This window comes from Pteropus alecto, unplaced genomic scaffold, assembly GCF_000325575.1.
Source record: "Pteropus alecto unplaced genomic scaffold, ASM32557v1 scaffold45, whole genome shotgun sequence".
Classification (NCBI taxonomy): Eukaryota; Metazoa; Chordata; class Mammalia; order Chiroptera; family Pteropodidae; genus Pteropus; species Pteropus alecto.
The window spans coordinates 28,960,643-28,983,271 of NW_006442491.1; the positions used below are offsets into that span (position 1 = coordinate 28,960,643).

The 22,629-nt window shown below is 48.3% G+C and overlaps 3 protein-coding genes across 6 annotated transcripts in view; all 3 read left to right on the forward strand.

The window, feature by feature from the left end:
- Positions 1-1,799, forward strand: part of SYS1 (SYS1, golgi trafficking protein) — a 28,853-nt gene extending 27,054 nt beyond the window's left edge. Inside the window, exon 4 of the mRNA XM_006921854.3 lies at positions 1,667-1,799. Within this exon, the coding sequence (XP_006921916.1) occupies positions 1,667-1,673 (7 nt within the window). The 3' untranslated portion in view covers positions 1,674-1,799. The remainder of the gene's footprint in view (positions 1-1,666) is intronic.
- Positions 1-3,763, forward strand: part of DBNDD2 (dysbindin domain containing 2) — a 4,928-nt gene extending 1,165 nt beyond the window's left edge. Inside the window, exons 2-4 of the mRNA XM_006921852.3 lie at positions 1,667-1,813; positions 2,004-2,141; positions 3,102-3,763. Of these exons, the coding sequence (XP_006921914.1) occupies positions 1,675-1,813; positions 2,004-2,141; positions 3,102-3,307 (483 nt within the window). The 5' untranslated portion in view covers positions 1,667-1,674 and the 3' untranslated portion in view covers positions 3,308-3,763. The remainder of the gene's footprint in view (positions 1-1,666; positions 1,814-2,003; positions 2,142-3,101) is intronic.
- Positions 3,764-9,595: 5,832 nt separating this feature from the next.
- Positions 9,596-18,626, forward strand: PIGT (phosphatidylinositol glycan anchor biosynthesis class T). Of its 4 annotated transcripts, none has more exons than XM_006921855.3 (12): positions 9,596-9,863; positions 10,576-10,753; positions 12,484-12,611; positions 12,932-13,032; positions 13,152-13,238; positions 13,756-13,843; positions 13,953-14,050; positions 14,142-14,307; positions 14,962-15,162; positions 16,931-17,096; positions 17,212-17,295; positions 17,951-18,626. In XM_006921855.3, exons 1-12 carry the CDS (start codon positions 9,677-9,679, stop codon positions 18,201-18,203), a joined length of 1,737 nt encoding a protein of 578 aa, XP_006921917.1. In that variant the 5' UTR covers positions 9,596-9,676; the 3' UTR covers positions 18,204-18,626. The 4 variants fall into 4 exon arrangements, with proteins under 4 accessions (XP_006921917.1, XP_006921919.1, XP_015452510.1 ...); XM_006921857.3 differs by lacking the exon at positions 9,596-9,863 and adding an exon at positions 9,992-10,060; XM_015597024.2 differs by lacking the exons at positions 9,596-9,863; positions 10,576-10,753 and adding an exon at positions 11,913-12,274 and having other exon boundaries at positions 12,424-12,611.
- The last annotated feature ends 4,003 nt before the right edge of the window (positions 18,627-22,629 follow it).

Consider the following 22,629-nt stretch of genomic DNA (forward strand, 5'->3'; position numbering starts at 1 on the left):
GTGCGGCGGGAGGGCTGCTACGGGGGCCACTCGAGTGCGGGCGGAACGGCCTCGGGGGGCGGTCCTCTGTCGCCTCCCCTTTCTTCCCCGTGGACGCGGCATGTCCCTTTTTGGGGAATTCTTTCGCTCTCGCTGACTCCAGTGCGGGTGGGGCAGAGATAGGGCGCTCTCCATTTCACTGGTCCCCGGCCCTGCCCCTGGCAGCCTCCTGTCCCCAGATCTCTTCACCCCTCTCCGCAGCACCTTTCGTCGCCGCGTAAACAACTCCCTCTCTCCAACACTTCGCTTCGCGGCCCCCGGGGAGCAGCTCCTTCAATCTCGTGAGATTGATGGGGTTGGGGGAGGGGAAAAGAGAGGGGTTGTCCTGGAGCCCCTAGTCCCTGTCACTCCCCTACCCTCTCTCTCGCCCTCCCCCACCCGCTGCTGGAGCAGACGGCCCCCGGGGCCCGGGTATTTTTAGCGTTGTGACCTGGGCCGCTGCTCTAAGAGCCTTTCCCAGGAATCGGCGTCAGCGCCTCCCCCCTCCGCCGCCAGCCCTTGGCCACAAGGTCTCCCCACACTTCCTTGGCCCTTCCTGGCCCATTTGGGTTTGGGTCCCTCGCGGCCCGCTCCAGCGCCTGTGGAGCTGGCCAGGGTCTTGAATACGCTGAGTCCAGATGAGGGAGGGGAAGGCTTTCTGAGGACGATCTGGTCCTCGGGTTAGATCTTGCCTCTGGTGATAGACTCAGCCGAATGTCTGTAAGGAGATTGAGCGAATGCGAGTGAGTGCACAGGGCCTGGGCTGGCCCAGAGCTCCGCTGTTCTGGAAAGCTCTCAGCACGGGGGGTGGTCTGAAGAGGACCGCGGACCTGCCCTTCCTATGACTTTTCACTAACTAGTAGGGAGATAAGACAGTGAAGTATGCCGGAGGAGAGGAGCTGAAATAAAGACCTTGGGAGTGTAGAGATGATGGTCCTCTAAATAGCGTGGGTATCAGAGCTTTACAGTTTACAGAGCACCTCCACATGCAGTGTCTTGTGTTTGAGGCAGGTAGGACGATTTTCAGATGGGGCAACTGAGGCTAGAAAGATGATTTCCTTAAGGACCGAGCTAAGTCTGGAAATCAGGCCTGTGACTTCAGAACAGGGTTTGGAGGGGGTGGGGGTGATGGTGATGGAGGAGTGTAGAGAGAGGAGGGGAGGGGCTGCTTTAGCTTTTGTTTGCATTGTGAAGAATGGGCGGGAACCAGAGTTGCAGCACTAGTAGAAGAGTCCTCCTGCCCTGGGGTCTGTGTCCTTTCCTCTTCCCTTCTGAGCAGAGGCCCATCCATGAAATGGAAAAAGTGCCTCCCCCATCTGGGTTGGACCAGGCCCTCCAACCCCTCTCAGAGGGCATGACTCCAGACTTGAGACTCGGCATTGGCTGTGTCTGTCCCCTGAATACAGAGGAGCCTCTCTAGCCGTGCCTGGAACTGGCATCCCCTTTGTAGAGCTGGGGTCAGCTCCGCCTCTGTGTGACACTTGAAGTTGTGGTAATGGACTTTGTTTCAGGGAAGGGGTAGGAAGAAGCCAAGGCCAGAAGTGTCAGGGCTGGAACCAGAGGCCCCACTACTGGGATGCTGGCTGCCCGAGCCCAGGCCCCCACTGCATTCCCTCTCAACCTCACAGCGTGTTCTTCCACCCTCCAGGAGCTGATATGGACCCAAATCCTCGGGCAGCGCTGGAGCGCCAGCAGCTCCGCCTGCGGGAGCGGCAGAAATTCTTCGAGGACATTTTACAGCCAGAGACAGAGTTTGTCTTCCCCCTGTCCCACCTGCATCTCGAGTCGCAGAGACGTAAGTTCTAAGAACTGGGAAGTAGGATTGGGATAGAGAGGAAGTCTTGTAGGTCCTGAGTCGTGGGGGCCCCCTCCTCTCTTGTTTTCTTGGTACCCTGAACGTCTATCTCTGGACCTGACATATGTCTCTGAGCATCCTGTCGGCTCCAGCGTGGGTCCTCCTGACTTGCCCCCTTCTTGATCTGCAGCCCCCATAGGTAGTATCTCATCCATGGAAGTGAATGTGGACACACTGGAGCAAGTGGAACTTATTGACCTTGGGGATCAGGACGGAGCAGACGTGTTCTTGCCTTGTGAAGATCCTCCACCAACCCCCCAGACGTCTGGTATGCCCTTCTGCTAGGACTTGGGCACCAGTTAGCCAGGGCCGGATGTCGGGGCTCTGAAGGGAGGCTGCAAGGCTGGACTAGGGAAGTGTACATGTCAGGGTTTGAAGGGGGCGGTTCCACCAATGAAACAGCTGTCTGTTCTGATTTTAGAGAAGTTGACCCTGAGGAGAACTAGGTTATAGATCCCCAATCCAAAAATCTAGGAATGCCCAACCCCCTCAGACTTTGTTAATTTTACATTCGTGAAATTAATGTAATTAAAATAATATAAACATGTAATTTTTACATTAAATAACTTAAACCATTTCAGTCATCTTAATAATAGTATTTATTGAATACTTCATATTTCTAATACTGTTAGAATACAAATATTATCTCAATCCTTGCAATGTCCTGTTAAGGCAGGTGGTATTATTTCCATTTTCTAAAGAAGAAAATTAGACTCGGAGAAATTGTCACAAAGCTAGAAAGTAGAAAAGCTTGGTTCAAACCATGGCTCTCTGACTCCAAAGCCCATATGCTTAACTCTAAGAGAGATTCTCTTATTTGAGACTGCTGCTATTAATTCATAGCCTACTATTTGCCAGACATTTTATAAGCACGCTTAGATTTCATCCTCAAAACCCTTCTGGAATGTGGGTGTCCCTTTTTTTTTTTTACAAAGGAGAAGCAGAATCCTTGAGAGGGAAAGTGACTTGCCTAAAGCTACTCAGTAGCAAGTAAGTGACTTAGGTAGAACTTGGAACTCTTGAATTGATTGGCATGACTCTAGAGCCCAGACATGATCCCAAAAGTAGAAGGAGCTGGGAGTCAGGAGACCTGGCTCTTTGCTGAACTGGCTAAGTGACTTTGGACAGGTTCCTGCCCCTATCCGGGCTTCAGTCTCTCCTGGCCAGATCACATCTGAGTCCGCTGAAGCCTTGTTTGTGAGCCTGATCAGCTTTTCTCTCTGGGCAGGGCTGGTCGACCATCCAGAGGAGCTGGGCCTGCCCATGCACACGCCAGGCAGGACCACATCCCGTGCTTCCTCTTCATCTTCTGACTCCTCCACAAACCTGCACAGCCCAAATCCCAGCGACGGTGGAGCAGACACGCCCTTGGCACAGTCTGATGATGAGGAGGATGGGGGTGATGGAGGAGCAGAGTCTGGAGCCTGCAGCTAGCAGTGGGCCTCCACCTATGGACTGACTGCACGGGCTGTTCTCCACACAGGACCCTAAGCCCCACCAGAGCCCTTCGGAGAAGACCCAACTCTACTTGGAGTAGGCACCAGAGGGAGGAAAGGATGGTGGGGTGTGTACCTCCCTGGGAATTAACCCTCTCCTGCTTTCCTGCTAACCTCTTCCTGCTGCAACCCTGCCACCAGTTTTTGGCTTACTACTGAGGTAGAGCTTACAAGCAAGGAGATGGAGATGAGGTAGGACAAGATGCCACTGCTTTTCTTAGCGCTCCTCCCTCCCCCAAACTATCCTTCAGTCTCCTAACAGAATCTCCTCCACCAGTGTCTCTAAATGGACATGAACTCCTTAGTACTCAAGTGAGGTGGTACTCCAGCCATCCTGCTTCCTTACACCTTTTGGAACAGGGCACGGTATAAATAATAAACAAATAATAACGTACCAACCATTCTACTTCTTTTTTTCACATTGCAAAGATATCCAACCCAGTATATTTCTTTAGCTCTCTAACCAATACCACATTCCCCTCACTCATTTACTCTATTTATTCACGAAATATTTATTAAACACCTGTGCTGGACATTCGGGATACAGTTTTGAATAAGACAGGCTTTATCCCTACTCCATAGAGTTTACTGTTTCTGGAGAAGACGAAGTAACAGCACAATTCACAGTGTAATAAGTAGCATGACAAGGAACCACTGTGGTATCAGAACATAGGGGCATCTTAACCTAGCTTGTATGATCACAGGAGCTAATTTTTAAGCTGAGATCCAAGAGATGAGTAGGAGTTAGCTAGGCAGGGCTATAATCCAGGCAGAAGGAGCAGCTCGGACTTTAAATGGGGAACAGTGGCCTTGAGGAACTGAAAAACATTCAGCTTGGCTGAATTGTTGAATTTGAGGTGGAAATGAAGAGAGAGGTAAGAATGGCAAAGGTCACGTTATGAAATGCTTAGAAGACTGTATTGAGTTTCAATCTGACTGTTAGTAAAATATCACTGACAAGATAACATTTGTGCCCTCATATAAAAGAGGTCTAAAATACAGGGTTCTGTGGCCATTGCAGAGTTGGTAGGTACGAGGGTCCTGTTGGCCTCTTTTTGCTCAGCCATCCCAGGCACATGGCTTGCATTCCCCATTTATATTTCATGTCTAAAATGGCTGTTGAAGCTCCCACCGGCATGTCCTTGAAACTGGCAGAAAGGAGGAGGAGAAATTGAGGATGAGCAAAGCACACCTAGCTGTCTGTTCCCATGTCAAGAAGCATATCCGGAAGTTCTAACCAGCACCATCCGCTTTCATCTCATTAGGAGGAGAAATTGAGGATGAGCAAAGCACACACCTAGCTGTCTGTTCCCGTGTCAAGAAGCATATCTGGAAGTTCTAACCAGCACCATCCGCTTTCATCTCATTGGCCGGAACTTGCTAACATGAGAAATGTTTCATTTACGGACATTTCGTAGACGGGGCCAGCCTTATCCAGGAGAAAGGAAATTCTGGTTTGGAAAGACAATAATCCTTTCAAGTCACTGAATTACCAATACATCTGATTTCTGTACTACCTTTCAAACTTCTCAGAGACACACTGGCCCCTGGGAAGGCTGGGATAGCCCACGCTGCCGTCTTTCTAAGGTCAGGGTTATTTTACTAAAGAAAAAGAGGATGAGTTAGGGTTAGGGTTAGGGTCTTTGGAAAGGTAACTAGCAGCTTACATGTTAGAGGCTATGTTGATGAATTTGAACTTTATTGAGAGTAATGAAAGATTATGGGAGGTTGAATTTGCCTGTTAAAAAGATAATTCTGGCTGCAGTGTAGAGAATGTACTGGAGGAGGACAGGGTCAAGACAGACATATAATACAGTCTATGCAAGAGATAACAGTGGCCCAGAAGATTGTGGTGATGATTAGTTTCAGTGGGTTGAGGCAGTATATAAACAAATGACATCCATTCAGTGAGACACTGAGCATGGCTTTGTGGATGTAGTAGTGGCAAAAAAAGACACAGTCCTGCTCTTATGGGGTTTAGAGTCTAGTGGGAGCCCAAATGGAAACTGCCACTATGATTAGTGCTAGGAGAGAGTTAATAGCCTATACAGAGAAGTCACAAGATGTTTCCCTTGAGGGGGTGGCATTTGAGCTGATATCTGAAGGATGAGTAGGAGTAAGCTACCAGAATGGCTGGTAGGCCTCCTACAAGGAGTACTGATCGGAGGGGACCAAAGTGGATATCTAGAGACCAGGAGATTATAGCCATCTAGATAAGCAGTAATGGACTAGGGTGGAGGTAGTGGGGATGTAGAGTGGAAGGATGAAGAGATATTTAGGAAGCAAATTCCAAAAGATTCGATAGGTGGGTGTGAGAAAGGAAGGGGTCAAGGATGCCACCATTGTTTGTGCCTATGCAACAGGATGATTTGGAGGGTGCTTTACCCAGATGGGAAGTTTAGGAGAGAACCAGGTTTGGGAAGGTCATAAATTTGGTTTTGGACATGATGAGTTTGAGATGTCCAAGAGGACATGTTGAGTAGGCACTAGGACCCATGAATGTGGGATTTATATGATAGGATTGGGTTAAAAAATAAATATGTGAGTTATCAATGAATGGGTGGTAAGTGAAGCCATGGACGTGAATGAACTTGCCCAGGGAGAGAGTGGAATGAAAGGGTTATAGGACTCAGCCTTAAAGAACATGAATTCATTTCTCACATTAGAAAAAAAAAACAATAATTCCACCTCCCTTCAAACATCAAAAACCACCCATGGGATCAACAACTTTCAGCCTAAATCTCAAAGCTTTTTGTGCCACCCAGGCTGAGTGACAAGGTGGCAGTCTTCCCATAGTCCCATCCTGCTTTCCCCTCTGCAGGAGGCCATTGTAAGTGACAGTTTTTAAGTGCTTTTCCTAGCGCTCGGAAGAAACTTGTGGGAGTTTTGTGCTCTTTTTGTCTAAAAGCCTCCGTGTGCCAGTTGAGATCATCTACTGAGCTAGGCCAGGGCCCAGTATCATGTTAAATTTTGCAGTTTGTTTATGGCTAGATTGTATATGGCTTTGTTGCACACATAGTCTCTGTTGTCTTGTTACTTCTCCCTTCTTTTGAAGCAAGGCTCAACTTCGTATCTGACTGTGGTCGAGCCTTCTCCTGGGCTCCAGCCCATGAACTCTGCAGCTCTGCTTTGCAGGGGTTCTCAGCTCCCGGGATCACCCCACTTCCCCCAAGATGAGTGATGGGAAGCTAGGCTAGCGTGATTGCTATCAACATGTCAACAAACCTCTTAGTACCCCAGGCACATGATAGGATCTGTGGGGTTTGGGGCAGGGAGCCTGCATGAGAGGAGGGATCTATAGCCCTCTGGAGAGGTAGAATTGTTTGTGAGCCTATGGGGAGCCTTCAGTTCAGCTATTATGAGTCCCAGCCCTGCCTGGAAAAGTCTAGGGTCAGCTTAGATCCCAGGACCACTTCCTGGTTGGACAATGACCTCTTCTTCTGCCAAACCACAGGGGCTTGGCTGGCCTTCAGTGCCAGCATCCGCAGCTGTCTGTCTTTTGAGGCAACATTGTGCCCCTGGAGATGGGAGGATGATTTAGAGCCAACTCTGAGGCAAGCAGCCCAGTTTTCAGTCTCTAAGCCACAGTGTGGCTGCTTCTGTCTGTTGCACAGACTTGTCATAGACTCTGGAGAAGAAGGAAGAAGATGAACTCATCCTGTAGAATCCTGTGTTGTGGAGGAAATAGGAGGGACCACAACTCGGGGGAAGATTCTGTAGAAGGTTCCCACTGTAGCAGTCCCCAGGAGTGCACAGAACTTGATACTATGAGTAGCATGGCAGTGTGGGGGACACATGGAACTGTGCTATGATATTGTCCTGTGCGTTTGTTCATTCCAACATTATTGAGCACCTACTATATGCTAGCCTCCTTGCTTAGGCAACAAAATACTAAGGTGACCAAGAACTCTTCCAGGAGCAGACATGGTCACGGATAATGGAAATATAATGTGGGCTATAGCAGAAATGCACAGAGGACTGTAGCACACTGGAGAGGAAGAAGGTAAGTCTCTGGAGGTAGCTGGGTCTTCAATGATGAGGACAGACAATTTTAAAAAGAAAGAAAGCATAGAAATACAAAATAATCATAATTATATGATGGTGGCAGTTCCCCCCAACCCCCTTTTTTTTTTTAATTTTGAGATTGATAGTGTGTCCTCTAGTCCTGGCTTCATCACTCACTGTGATCTTAGGCAATTATCTCAGTTTCTTTACCTCAGTTTTCTCATCTGTAAAATGGAGATATTAGTATCTACCACAAAGAATTGTTTGAGTAAATGTTATTAAGCATTTAATACATTCCAGATCCCACATGTACATTACTTGTAATCCTTACAACCCTAAAAGTAGGTTTATCCATTTTGTAGAGGAGGAAAATTTATCTGTATTAGAAGAGGAAAAGTGACACTCAGGTTGCTCATGCTCATGTGGATTAAAGGCTGGTATGAGGATTTTGAACCAATATCTCTCTGACTTCTAAACTCATGGCCTGCCTTCTATTCCATGTCTACTGGGACAGGAATACTGGGTGTAGGTAGAGTGAAGTTATAATGAGATAAAGCCACCTTTTTTGACACTTCCTCTCTGGTCGATTGGGGTATATCTTGTCAGACCTGTGTGACACCAAATTTGGCTCTTCATAGAAGTATAGTTGTGAGTTTTACCAAGAGATTGTGCGCAAAATTCATCATAAATGTGTTCTCCATAGAGCAGCTGGAAAAACTAAGGCAGGAATTAAACATTTGAACTCTTACACCTCAATAATAAAAAGGCAAACCAGCCAATAAAAAAGAGGGGAGGATGCAAAAACTTCACGAAGTATATGACTGGCCAATAAGCACATGAGAAGATGCTCAACATCATTAGGTACCAGAGAAATGCAAATTAAAGTCATAACGAGCTACCACTACTTACATACCCACATGGCTAAAATGAAAAAGTCAAAAAAATTAAAAACAAATGTTGACCAAGAACTCTCATACATTGTTAGTACAAGTATAAAATGACACATTTTGGAGAAAGGTCTGGCAGTTTCTTATAAAATTAAACATACACCTAACTTACTCTTTGACTACTCCTAAATATTTACCCAAGGTAAATATGATAAAAATAATAAACACACGTCTGCAAATGTTTATCATAAAAATGATAAACGTTTGCCAATTAAATTGTAGAGTGGCCTAGGTCATAATAACTAAAAACTTGAAAGAGCTCAGGTATCCATCAAAGAGACAGATAAACTATGGTATATTCATAAAATGAAATACAGCAATAAAAAGAAACAAACTGCTGATACATGCAAGAACAGGGATGATTTTCAAAAACATTCTTTTCATGAAAGAAGCCTTACACAATAAAGTATAAATACTATATGATGATTTCATTCATATGAAGCTCTAGGACAGATTATTTTGAGGAAAGAAATCAGAAGTGGTTGCCTCTGGAAGGTCGGGGGGCAGAGATTGACTGGCAAGGGGCATTAGCCAACTTTTTGGGGTTTTAGGAATGTTCTAGATTTTCATTGTAGTTTCCTTTACCCAGGCGTCTGCATTTGTCAGACTCAGTGAATGCACTTCAGAGTTGTGCGTTTCATCATATGTAAATTTTACACCAAAAGAAAAACATAAACAAATATTGAACTCTAATGATAACACATGCTGAAATATTTAGCGAGAAGTGTACCTATGTCTGTAATTTACTTTGAAATGCATTAAAACATAAGATGAATTGAGGGATTTATACACTGAAATGTATAGTAAAATCTTAATGGCGAAATCTAGATGATAGGGAAACATGTTCATTCTTTCAACTTTGCTGTACGTTTGAAATTTTTCATAAGAAAAGAGCCAGTTATTTAGGGGTTTGCAGCAAAGCTCCGCCACCAGAGGAGCTGGCTAAGCTTAGGATCGAACAAATGGAGACACTAGAAGCCGAGGGAGGCAGGAGCCAAGCAGTGTCGCCTCACCAAAGTAAGTCTCTTTTTCAGTCTTTTTCTTCAACTATCACAAAGGCACAACAGCAGTGGCGGCACTCGGTATAATAAATCACTTTCTCGTGGGTGAAAATACCTGAAAGTTGGGGGAATCCTCAATCCATCCCCCAGCTACGCTTCACGCCCACCGCTCTTGATGCACTCCCAGAGCCCACTTACACCCACTAGCCTGGAAGGGCCTAGCCAGGCCGTTGCTCTGGTAACCGCACCCCGGTTTCCGGGACGGTACCGGAAGTCACTTCTCGTACGCTCTCTCTATTGGAGGCCGGCTTGCCGTTAGGCGGGCCCCGCTGCGAGGCGGAAGCAGCCGCAGGCATGGCGGCGGCCCTGCCGCTCGCTGTGCTCTTGCTGCTGCTCCTAGGGCCCGGCGGCTGGGTCCATGCACAGACCCCACGCGACAGCCTGCGAGAGGAGCTCGTCATCACCCCGCTGCCTTCTGGAGACGTAGCCGCCACATTCCAGTTCCGTACACTCTGGGATTCGGAGCTGCAGCAGGGAGAAGGTGAGAGGACTATACTGATGGGACAAAGATATCTGTGGCACCTGCTGGGAGTGGGTTGGAGGCACGCCTTGGGTGGGGTTCTGGGCCGGGGGCGTGAAGCCGGACAAAGTGAGACCTTGGGGGACTGCCTTCTGGAGACGTAGCCGCCACATTCCAGTTCCGTACACTCTGGGATTCGGAGCTGCAGCAGGGAGAAGGTGAGAGGACTGTACTGATGGGACAAAGATATCTGTGGCACCTGCTGGGAGTGGGTTGGAGGCACGCCTTGGGGTTCTGGGCCGTGGGCGTGAAGCCGGACAAAGTGAGACCTTGGGGGAAGGCTAGGATAGTTACTGAAGAACCCCGTTGTACCGTTGGCGGAACTAAGGCCTGGAGATGGGCAGTGGCTTCTGACTCCTAGTCCAGTGCACTTTCCGCATCTTCAGGCTGCCCATTCAGTTAGAGCTCCCTGCCGACCATGTTGATGATGATGCTGTTGGCGGTTATCATTTATACTGGGTGCTACGCCCAGTGCTAAGTTCTGTGAAAGATTACTAGGAAGAAACTAGAGGTGTAGAGATAAAGGCACCTGTTCATGATCACATCGCTGGTAAATGGCAGTCTGGTCTGGAATTCAGATCTCTCTGACGCCAGAGCCTGAGTCTACTTTTTCTTTGTAGTGGCTGAGAACCTTTCCTCCAGGATCATCACTCACCTGCTTCCCCTTCTCCAGTGTCTCATTATAGGCTCTTCCCAAAGGCCCTGGGGCAATTGATCTCCAAGTATTCTCTCCGGGAGCTGCACCTGTCACTCACGCAAGGCTTTTGGAGGACTAGATACTGGGGACCACCCTTCCTGCAGGCCCCATCAGGTGCAGAGCTCTGGGTCTGGTTCCAAGACACCGTCACTGAGTGAGTGCCCACCCTGAGGCCTGATGCAGGCCGTGGAGGGAATGTGGCAGGGGAAGGTGTTGTCATCCTGCCACTGCCTTTGGGGGCAGCAGTTCCAGCAGGCAGCAATTCCATGGGGGTAAAGCCGCATTGGAAGTAAGAAATAATATTATCTCTGAGTGACATTCTTTATTTTGCTGAATATACTTCTTTCTCTTACTACTTCCAAACCTGAAGTATGCATATCTCTACAGAGGCAGATAAATAATTGAAGCTTATTTGGATGTAAGGGAGTAGAAAACTGGCAAATTGGATAACCTTTTAAAAGACATTCACTCAATAGTAATCATAATCATAATAAATACTATGAAGGCCAAACAAAACATCAGTGGGCTAGAATTGGCCTACAAGATGCCAGATCTCCGTATTAGAGGAATTGCTTTCGTTTGGGAGGGGGCACTGCTGGACAACAGTTTCCTCCTAATTCCACTATGAGAAATCAATAGCACAAGTATGATAAAAAAAAAAATGTTTAGGGCATAATAGGGAGTGGTGGGGGACTGTGGCAGGTAAGAGAGCTTGAGAGGACAGCTGCCAGTCATCCCCTATGGATTGTCGCCATGTGAGAATAGAGGTCCACTGTTGTCAGATACTTTCATTTTTTTAAGAGATACGAGAAATCTGTGAAAATTGGTAAATTTAAATATCAAGAAATTTAAAAATGTAAGACATGCTATGTGGGTCAGTGTCGTGCACACCAAATGACACCTGGTTTGGGTTTGGGTAGAGCTTTTAGGCTTCCAATGTGCAATCTTTATTTGAGGCTTATGGCATGGAGCAATCGAAAAGCTCTGAACAGAGGATTATTGAAAAACTCCAGGGCAGCACTAAGGTGAAATCAAATAAGGAGCAAGCAGTGACCCACAAACTTGCCAAGCCTTTCTCTCTTGCCTGAAAGCTGACTCCCTTGCCTTTTTTCCCATCTGCTCTGCTGTCACTGTCCTTCCTCAGCTTGTAAGAGCCTATAATATGGAGCTGTTCTACTTTTATGCTTTCTATGATTAATAGAGCAAATCTGTTTTGATATTTCTCTAAGAAAAAAATGCCTAATTTAATTTGATGTTTTTTTGGGGGGTCCTAGAATGGTTGTTTTTCTCTCATTCGTCAAGCCTTTATAGATGTAAGACTCCCCAGCCTGAAGGTAGAACCAGAACTTACCTTCCTGCCCAGGATAATCACAGGAAAGTATGTCGTTTTGCCCAGCTGAGCACACCTCAGCGTGGATCAGTAAGCTGAGGTCAGTGTAGAGCACTTTACATGGTTTCGTGAAACATACGTAGGTGATCCAGACTTACTCCCTGTCCTCAGGTTGCTCACAGCCAGGTTGAAGAGAAATGATCTACCAGCTAGCCATTTCCCACAAGAGACCTAGTGAGAGGCTCGGATGGTCAGACCCACAGCAGCACAGGTGGAGGCTGTGGTTGAGAAGGGCAGGAAAGACTTCCTGGAGGAGGGAGCCTCTGTGAAGGTGGGCAGAGAGGAGTAAGTAGGGCATTCCCAGGCGGGAGGAATCACCTGAGGGGCTGCAGGGATACCCAGAGGAGAGCGAGGAGGAAGGGGCTGAGCAGCAGCAGCAATGCTGTTCCAGCTCCATCGACTAGCCAGCCTAATGGTATGGCGGCCTACTGCAGGCTTCGAGAAGGGAGCAGAGGCAGCCTTGGGACAGTGAGGGGGTTTGTGTCTCCATCCAGTGTGGACAAGTCTTGGAAGGAGCTCAGTAACGTCCTCTCAGGGATCTTCTGCGCCTCTCTCAACTTCATCGACTCCACCAACACAGTCACTCCCACTGCCTCCTTCAAACCTTTGGGGCTGGCCAATGGTGAGAAGCCCCTGTGGCCCTCCCCTTCTTCCTGTTACCTCTTGCCCAAACCTTTGCCTCCTTTCCCCTCGGCTTCCTCCATCTTCAGCTGGGCCAGATCATAAATTTTCTGGGTGTGCAGACTGCAGAAGCAGGCTTCCGGAGACTGTGCTGTCTCTGCATTGCCTTCTTCTGAGGGGAGGAGAGGGTCCTGCCCCCAGCTGGGACTGGCGGCAGTGCTAGAGATGTACGAGGAGCAGGAGGGGTCACTCCCATCTCTAGAGTGTGGATCCTGAGGATCGAGGTCCCAGGACCTACCCAGACAGACTTCTGTCCCTCAGGCACCGATCACTATTTCCTGCGCTATGCTGTGCTGCCGCGGGAGGTGGTTTGTACTGAGAACCTCACTCCGTGGAAGAAGCTCTTGCCCTGTAGTTCCAAGGTGAGGCCAGAGCGGTCTGAATGTGGATGGGGGCCCCAGAGAATGGGTGGAGTTGGCAGTGTGCCCAGGTACCCCACTGTGCAGGGCACTCACCTTTCATCTCTTCCCGCCTCCTCCAGGCAGGCCTCTCTGTGCTGCTGAAGGCTGATCGCTTGTTCCACACTAGCTACCACTCCCAGGCAGTGCATATCCGTCCTGTGTGCAGAGTAAGTCATGGGGAATGGGGGTGAATGCCATCCAGAGGCTCTGAGAGAACGTGCAAGTAAAGCAGTGTCTGTCAAGGGCTGAGCCAGTAGTAAGTGGTAGATGTCATGATGATTTCTCGGGTCGTTGGCCACATACCAGGGAAACTGAGTGGGTGCCTGGCAGGCTTTCAGTAAATCTGTCATGGCGCACAGTGGTCGGAATAGCTGTGCTGATGCTAGCTCAGTCACTTGCTAGCTGGCATGACCTTGAACAAATCATTTTATTTCCCTGAGTCTGGATTTCTTACCTGTCAAATGACAATAATAGTAGTAGTAGTTCCTATAGTTGTTGGCAATGGTTCATCTAACCGATGTACATCAAGCTGCTGGCACAATAGTGCTCAGTAGTGCGTGGTAGCAAATCAATGGATGTGAAGAGGCATAGTAGACAAAGGACTGAATCCAGGTAGGAGTCCCTGAGGCTCTGTGGTTGGGGGACTGGCCCATCCTCATTGCTGCTGTCTGGCCCTTGTGGTAGAATGCACGCTGTACCAGCATCTCCTGGGAACTAAGGCAGACCCTTTCTGTTGTATTCGATGCCTTCGTCACTGGGCAGGGGAAGAAAGGTAAGCTACCATGGCAACTCATCCCTACCCACTTACTGCCAGCCTCACCCTGTTTATGCGAACCAGGCCTGGTCCCAGCTCCTGCCCAAACCTGCTCTCTGCTCCTCAGATTGGTCCCTCTTCCGGATGTTCTCCCGAACCCTCACAGAGCCCTGCCCCCTGGCTTCAGAGAGCCGAGTCTATGTTGACGTCACCAGCTATAACCAGGTACCAAGGTCTCCAGCCGCATACATCGCCCCCGTCCCCAAGGCCAGCCTGCCTCTCTGCTGTCTTCTCAGCCCTGCCCTTGTGTCTCCAGGACAATGAGACATTGGAGGTGAACCCGCCCCCCCTCAGCACATACCAGGATGTCATCCTGGGCACCCGGAAGACCTATGCTGTCTACGACTTGTTCAATACGGCTGTAATCAACAACTCCCGCAACCTCAACCTCCAGCTCAAGTGGAAGAGACCCTTGGAGCATGGTGGGTGAGGGTGGGCCACAGCAGGCTATGGAGATGTCATCTCTTGGGGGCAACTCACAGTCCTTTCTTGTCACCATGAGTTAGTTAACAGGCTTGTGTTTAGACCCGGATCTCTGGAGTCAGCCATCCTGCTTCTAACTCCACCTTGTCAAAGCTCCATGACCTTGGACAGGTTCCTAATCTTACTGCCTCATCTGGAAAACAAGGACAGTAATACCTAGTAGATTGGACAAGATAATTAATGTAAAACATGGAGTTTGTCCATGCATCCATTTAATCAACAAATATTTTTCGAAGATGGAAGGTTCCCTGCATTTGGGAAACATAATGTCTGCTAGTTGAGGCAGGTGTCAAACAGGTCATTGTGATTGTTCAGTGTTAGCAAGGAAGACTGCAGCAGATCATGAGAACACAGAGCTGGAAGGGGCACAGAGCTCAGCACATATAAGCACTTAGGGAATAATAGTGATTCTGTTATCGCCGTGAGCTGGGGAGGGCCAGGCTGATTCCAGAATGTAGGTATCCCACTTCTGCTGGCAAAGCCTCCCGTGTTCCCTCCCCGGCTTCGAGACTGTGGATGTGGCTAGGGAGTGGTGGCAGGGGGAGTGGCCCTTTCCTCTAGGAGGTGTTAACTGCTGACCTTGCTCTACACAGAGGCCCTGCCAGTGCCCTTCCTGCACGCCCAGCGATACGTGAGTGGCTACGGGCTGCAGAGCGGGGAGCTGAACACTCTGCTGTACAACACCCACCCGTACCGGGCCTTCCCTGTGCTGCTGCTGGACACCGTGCCCTGGTACCTGCGGCTATATGTGCATACCCTCACCATCACCTCCAAGGGCAAGGAGAACAAACCAAGTGAGAGCCGAGTCCCGAGCCAGGCCCCCTGCCCCTACCCACCCCGGCTCAGTCTCCCTCCAGGTCCCCCAGGCCTCATCGCTCTGGGGAATTCCTCAGAAGAGCCACCCAGGTGGGAAGAGTTAGAAATCGTTTGAAGAATGGAAAGGGTAGCCTCACCAATGCCAGATCTGGAAGTAATCTGTAAGCAAAAATAATTAAAACACATAGTACTGGTGATTCTTAACTGGACCTTAGGAGGGCAGTAGTTTTCTTACCTTTCTCACTTACTTTCTTTTTCCTGGTGCCTCAGGCACAGTCTTTTGTGATGATTCACGGAGAGAGGGCTAGCAAGAAGAACAGAATATTAGGAGCAAAGAAGATAACACCTTGCTTCCTTGGGAGGGGCAAAGTGGTGTCGTTTTTAAATTTTATTTTTATTATTTTTCTAAAGAGGAGTTACTATTTCCTGAGTGCTTTCTGTTACGTGCCAGGCATGGCTCTAAAGCACGTGTTTTTTCTCTGGAGTGGAGGGAGCCTGATTCCACAGAAAGACTTCTGGGAGGCGGTTATATGTAGCACAGATTTAAAGTCTTTAAGCCCCTCTTTCCCCCCATATTTTCAAGCCTGTGGTTAATAGTTTTATTTATTTTCATCACCACTGTTTGTACTGCTTTCAGAATCTCTATTTTGAACATCCAACCTATGTATTTTGTAGGTTTTTGTTTTATTTTTTTTACCTTTTGCTCTGGAAAATCTCACACACACCCCCAAATGGAAGTGTAATCAGTTCTCACGTACCCATCTCCAGCTTCCTGTCATTTCTGTTTCATCTCTCCCCTTATTTTATTTTTTTGGTTTGGTTATTTTTTTTTTCTGGATTATCTTAAAACAAGTCCTAGACATTATAGCAATTCACCTTTAAATACTTCAGTATATATCTCTAACAGATAAAGGACTTTAAAAAAATACAGCCTATCATTACCACTCCTATTTTCCCCAACAGTCTTCCAAATAGGTTTTTGTAACTGCTTTGTTTGAATTGGGATCTAAACAAAGTCCTCATGTCGCATTTATTTTATATGCTCTCAAGTTTCTCTCTTTTTGATTAATAGACTTTATTTTTTAGAGCGGTTTTAGATTTATGGAAAAAATGAGCAGAAAGTACAGTAGTTCTCATATATACCCTGTCGCCCTACCTACAGCTTCTCGTTATTAATATCTTGTATCCATGTGGTGCTCTTAGGTCTCTTTTAATCTTTAACCATTCTCATTCTTTTTTGTAAAAATATATTTGTGGGACAGACTAGACATTTGTTGTACAGAATGTTCTGCGTTCTGAATTTGTCCTTCTTTCAGCGTTTAGCATGTTCCTCCATCCCTTGTTTTTCTCGAGTCTTGGTAGTTAGTATTAGAGACATGGTTAGGTTCAGGTCCCACATCTTTTGGCAGGAAAACGTCCCAGGTGGTTCTGTGAACTTCCTGTTGCATCCCATGAGGCACCTGACGTCTGCCGCCCAGTTTTTATGCTGCGAAGGTTGATTAGTTGTGTCCCCGGCTCTGGATAGTCTCTCTTGAACACATCCTGGGATGGCCGCCCTGGAAACATCTCCTTGTTCGGAGACCTTGCTCCCTTCCTTGAGCCTGCCTGGCTTCTGTGACTCAGAGCACACCTTCTGGGCACATGGATCCAGGCCCCAAGGCTTCGATAGGTGGGGCAGGATGATGTGCAGGTAGTCTGACCTTAGAAAAAAGGTATGGGTTACCCTTGACCCTTGTGTGTCTCCAGGTTACATCCACTACCAGCCTGCCCAGGACCGGCTGCAGCCCCACCTCCTAGAGATGCTGATTCAGCTGCCAGCCAACTCGGTCACCAAGGTCTCCATCCAGTTTGAGCGGGCACTGCTCAAGTGGACTGAGTACACCCCGGACCCCAACCATGGCTTCTATGTCAGGTGAGCTCTGCCCTACATGCCGCCCCGCCCTCTAGTCTACCTTCTCTGCCACTAACCCTGGGTGGGGAGCACATGAGGAACACGGCTCACGGAATACCCGCCTGCTTCTCTGCAGCCCGTCCGTCCTCAGTGCCCTCGTGCCCAGCGTGGTAGCAGCCAAGCCCGTGGACTGGGAGGAGATCCCCCTCTTCAACAGCCTGTAAGTGTGCTTCGGGGTGGATATTGGCACAGATGGTCTGGTCCCTGCAGGGTAGGTCAGAGCCGGGTGTTGCCTCTCCCAAGGCAACATGGGATTTGACTCAGTCCTAATGAAAGTCCTAGTGATTCTAAAGTGCTTCTAGAAGAATAAATAGGTGAGAAGAACAGTATTTATAGCCTGCAAATACTCTTCGATTCTCTCAACAAATATTTGGTTGAGTGCTTATCGAACGCCGGGTGCTTCAGAGAGCGCGACAGTGAACAAAACCGCCTCGCCCCCACCCCACTAGTGCTGATAGTCTGGAGCGGGCTTTGTGCTCCGGAGAGTGGTGGGGGCCGAGGCGCCGCCGGGAGTCATCGCGCGTGTTATCCAGGCGGGCTTCTCTGAGGGCTTGGCCTTTAGGCTGAGACCAGGAAGGCTGAGGAGGAGGCAGCCAGGCGAGGCAGGGCCTCTATCCTCTCCCGGAACTAGGCAGCTCTCCGTCAGGTCCACGTAGTGAGCTTTCATCTGAGATCTCTTCTGTTGAAAAGGTTTGGAGGCTAAGAAAAGTTTGAAAAGCCTTCCCGCTGAGCGCTGGCCCAGCACAGCCCCAAAGGGGACGGGGTAAGACAGGCAGGGGCAGCGGCCCTGCATCACCTTTCTTCCTGACCCCCAGGTTCCCAGTCTCGGACAGTTCTAGCTACTTCGTGCGGCTCTACACGGAGCCGCTGCTGGTGAACCTGCCAACGCCAGACTTCAGCATGCCCTACAACGTCATCTGCCTCACGTGCACGGTGGTGGCCGTGTGCTATGGCTCCTTCTACAATCTTCTTACCCGAACCTTCCACATCGAGGAGCCCAAAACGGGTGGCCTGGCCAGGAAGCTGGCTAACCTCATCCGCCGTGCCCGTGGTGTCCCCCCACTCTGAGACTTGACCTTGTCACAGCTGGGGCTGCTGTTTCTCTCTGGGAAGGGGTGGTGGTGACCCCAAGGGCCATTTCTGCCACTTGCTGTCCCCAGACTTGGCTCTTAAACCAAACTGTCCCTGGACTAGGCCAGGACATGGAGCTGTACTGTGCCATACAGTAGCCACAAGCCAAATATGGCATTTGAATTTAAATAAATTTAAATTAAAAATTCATTTCCTCAGCTGTGCTAACTGCATTGCCAGTGCTCAGTAACCGAAAGTGGTTAATGGCTACTGTATTGGACATGCGGACAGACATTTCCATCATTGTAGAAAATTCTGTTGGACGGCACTGCCCTAGGTAGTGGGTGTGCTACAGATTCGTTTCACTGTGTGGTAGATGGAATTTACTGGTTGTGGAATAAAAAGTGACTGCTTCCTTGCTTCTTTGCCTTTTGTCTCCTTGAGGCCTGGGAAGAGCTGGGTAGGGACCAGGCTTGTTTGCTGGGTACCTGAACAGGAACTCCTACCCCCCACAAAAAACTAAAGTCCCCTATCTTCTCCCACCCCTCTTCCTCCCCCTCTGGCCTCATCTGACTGTAATTCCCAGAACTCCCTGGGCTTGGCGGGGCATGTTTATGTCTGCGCATCCATGACCACAAAAATGAATCATCCTCTGCCTTTTCTTAGGAGCACTGAGAACTGGTCCCCCATCACCGAGGTAGAGCTGGAGAGGTAGGAGAGCTGCGTGTGGCATTTTTCTGACTGGATTGTGTACCACGGTCATGTGGGGCTCTTGTGAAAATAGTACGGATCCCTCGGGTCCAGACCCCATGGATTCCGTCGGTCTGGGTGAGGCCCAGCCTTCAAATATTTATCAGGCTCTTCACGAGCTTGTGTTGTAGGTAGTCCATAGACCACTCACAGGCTTCGAAGCCAGGCCCATTAGATCGAAGCCTGCCTCTACCCACCTACCTTCCGGTTATGGAACCCTGGATTCCTATAAAATAAGTCCTTAGGTGGATGCCTGTCCCTACCCCCATCTTCTGTGTCTTCCTCTGACACAATTGGCATCAACCGTATAAGTTACTTTTGGTCTGTCCCTCTCTCCCAATTCTTCCATCATAGTGGTTTGGCTTAGAACGCCATGTTCCACCAACCACACCCCCCACACCCCTCCAGCTGCCTGGTGCTCTCTTACTTACAAAACCATTATGAGATGTTCTTCCTCCAGGAAGTCTTCCCTGATACACCAGGCTGCTGTAGGCTCCCCTTTCCTCTGCTCCTACAACTCCCTGGACTTACTACCTATCGCTATCACACTGGTTGTCATTGTCCTTTAACTTCTATTAGACTAAGGGCTTCCCGAAGGCACAGGACAGGGCCTGTCTTCCAGTCCGGACCTGACGCAGCTCAGGACATGTAGGTGCCCAGTCAGCAAATGGTAAATGTGCAAATGGGTGCGGGCTCTTCTGGCTCGGGATCTGGGGTCCAGGGGCAAAGATGGGTGGAGTGAGGGGCGCCTATAAATCCCACAAGTGTGAGTGCAGCGCTACTGGTGATACTTGTAGAGCTAATGGATGGGGCTGTTAGGTTGCCTCTGAGGGGTTTCCAAGAGCCCTCAGAACATACAAGTGATGTGTGTATGTCCATGTGTATGTAAGAAGGGAGGTGGTGAGCTGGTGAAGACCATGGGCAAAAGCAACTAATCAAATGCTTTGACTTGAGTTTCTTTCCAAAGAAGTAAATAAGCAGGGTGTAAATGAGATAAGAATGCAGGTGGGTGGATATCTGAAGCTAAGTGATCTTGGCAGCTTGCATGGAGCAGCATGTCTGCCAAGTCAGAGCACGGAGTTGTGGCCTGGCTGTCTTTCATACACCCCGCCAAGTCAGTACCTAGAAACGACCTCCACTGCCATGTCATAAGTAATCTGTGCGGTGACAACACCCCATACCTTTAGTCTAGGCCTCGCTGAATTCCAGATTCATTTACCCAACTGCTGCCTGCTTGCCACCTACACTCGGATGTCAAAAAGCATTTCAAATCTAGTATCTCCAATACTGAGCTACTGATTTCTCCACCCTCACCCTAACATGTTCACCCATAGTCGGCTCATCTCTGTTAATGACAACTGTCATCTTTCCAGTTGCCCAGGCCGAAAACCTCGAAGTCGTCTTCGATGCTTCTCTCCCCTACCCCGTGTGTACCCCATCAACAAATCTGTTTGCTTTACCTTCAGAATCCATCCGGGATCCAACTCCTTTTCACCATCTCCACTATCAAGTTATCAGTGAGGACTTCCTGGCCACTGATTTTAAATCTAAGTCGCTACCCTAGCTACAAGCTCACTCCTTTCCTTTCTATTTCCTTTCCAGCTCTCACTGCCATCTAACGTACTGTGTCTTACCTTGTTTATTAATTAAGCTCTATAAGGGCCAAGATTGTTGTCTTTTGTAGCTGCAGTATCTGGAATTACATTTCAGTAATTGTTGAATGAATGTATGGATATCATGCAGTAATTTTGCTGCTAAGCAAGCCAGGTCACCCGAATGCCTGGGTTCTGAGCCTTGCAGTACTTACTCAGGCCTGGGTATTTATATCTGTGCTCATTTGGGGGTTCTCCAAGTGTACTGGCCATGGCCTTCTCCAAGAGCACTGGCACAAAGCAGCAGCATTAGGGAAAAAGGGCCAGAGGTGCCAAAGTCCAGGTCAGGAAGGCCCGCAGGGCATCATGGCCCCTTCCCACCCCCAGTGACCAGGATCTGGGCAGGGGGCCTGGCCTCAGCCTTCTCAGTGCCCCGCAGTGGGACAGGGATGGTTGTTAATGCACTGAGAACTGGGTTGGTTGGCAGGACCCTGCCCTGAGCAAGGAGTGCTGGGAGTATAGAGGAACGCCAAGTCCGTCAGCCTTGCATTTCCCAGCTTCCCTGCCTCTGTGCTTTCCTTTATTGCCTCCCTGCTTTCGTCCCTGAGCTACATCTTCCAGGAAGCCTTTTCTGACCATTCCCAATCCTACAGTGATCATCGCTTCGTCTGAGTTCACATAGTCATTCCTTTATTTGTTCATTTATTTATTCATTCACCTACCCTCTGACCCATATTGACATCACTCCTATATATTATCTATCCCTCCATCCACTCATCCAACAAATACTTGTCTAGTATCTGTCCTGTGCTGAGCACTGTTCTAAGCACTAGGGACACAGCAGTGAACAAGAAAGGTAATCTCGATCCTCCTGGTCCTTAGAGTGTAGCAGCAGAGACATAATAAAAGCTTAGATACATTAATAAGCATATAGTGTATTCCAGGAAGTGCTATATTCCTTGAAGCAAAGTAAAGCAGGGTGAACATGAGAAGGATGATCAAGACCGCTGAGGAGGTGGTGAATGAGCAGTGAAGAAGAAAATTACATGAAACCCAAAGGAAGAGCATACCGGTCAGAGGGAACAGCAAGTGCAAAGCCTGCAGCAGGAGCATGCTAGTGTGTTTGCAAAACAAGAAAATCTATGTAGCTGGAGCTAAGGGGGCTTGGGGTGAGACTGGAAAAGGTGGCAGGGGCCAGGTGGAAGAGGGTCCTGTAGTCGAGGACTCTGGGTTTTATTCTACATGAGATGGGAAGCTCAGGAGTAACAAGCTCTGATTTACACTTATTTGTTAATTTACTTTTTTTTTTTTTTTTGCCTTCTGTTGCACAGAATTGGGTTAACAATTCTTCACGATGCTTTCATCATTGGTGCATGCGTGGCCCATTTTCATATGTATGCATGTATTTTGAAGCAATGAGCTCCCATGAACCTACTATCCCACAAGAAAAGTAGCACCTTGATAGTAACTCATTTGATGTTTACAAGATCACCCTGATTGCTGTGTGGAGTCTATAGGAGGAAAGAATGGACACTGGGAGGTCAATAAGGAGGTGACAGGGTTATCAAGAAATGGGACCTGGGGTGGTAGCAGTAGAGGTGGCGAGAATTGATGGAGTTTGGGATAAATGTCGAAGGTAGACTCCCCAGGACTGACTTTTGGATTGAGTATGGGGTGGATTCTATGAATGCATGCATTCAAGGATTAATCCACTAACTATCCACTCAGTACTTGCTGCTACATGCTTAAAATATGTTGTCTTTTGCAAAATATACACCTGACATGGTCCTTGCCCTGCTCACAGCCGAGAGGCAGAGACAGATAAACCTAAAGGACATTGGAATAAGCACTGTGATCCAGTGAATCCAGGGAAGCGTTGATTCATTTTTCTGGGAGAAAAGAAAAGGATAGTTATGTATGACCCGGCACAGAGCAGGTGCTTAGTTCTTGTCCCATCTCTTGAATTGATGTGATTAAACACTTTAGTGTATGTTGTTTTTATTTTAAAATAAATACTTTTAATAGTCATATTTTAAAAGCTGTATAAGCTTCAGAGACTAGAAACTATTTTGCATACCAGT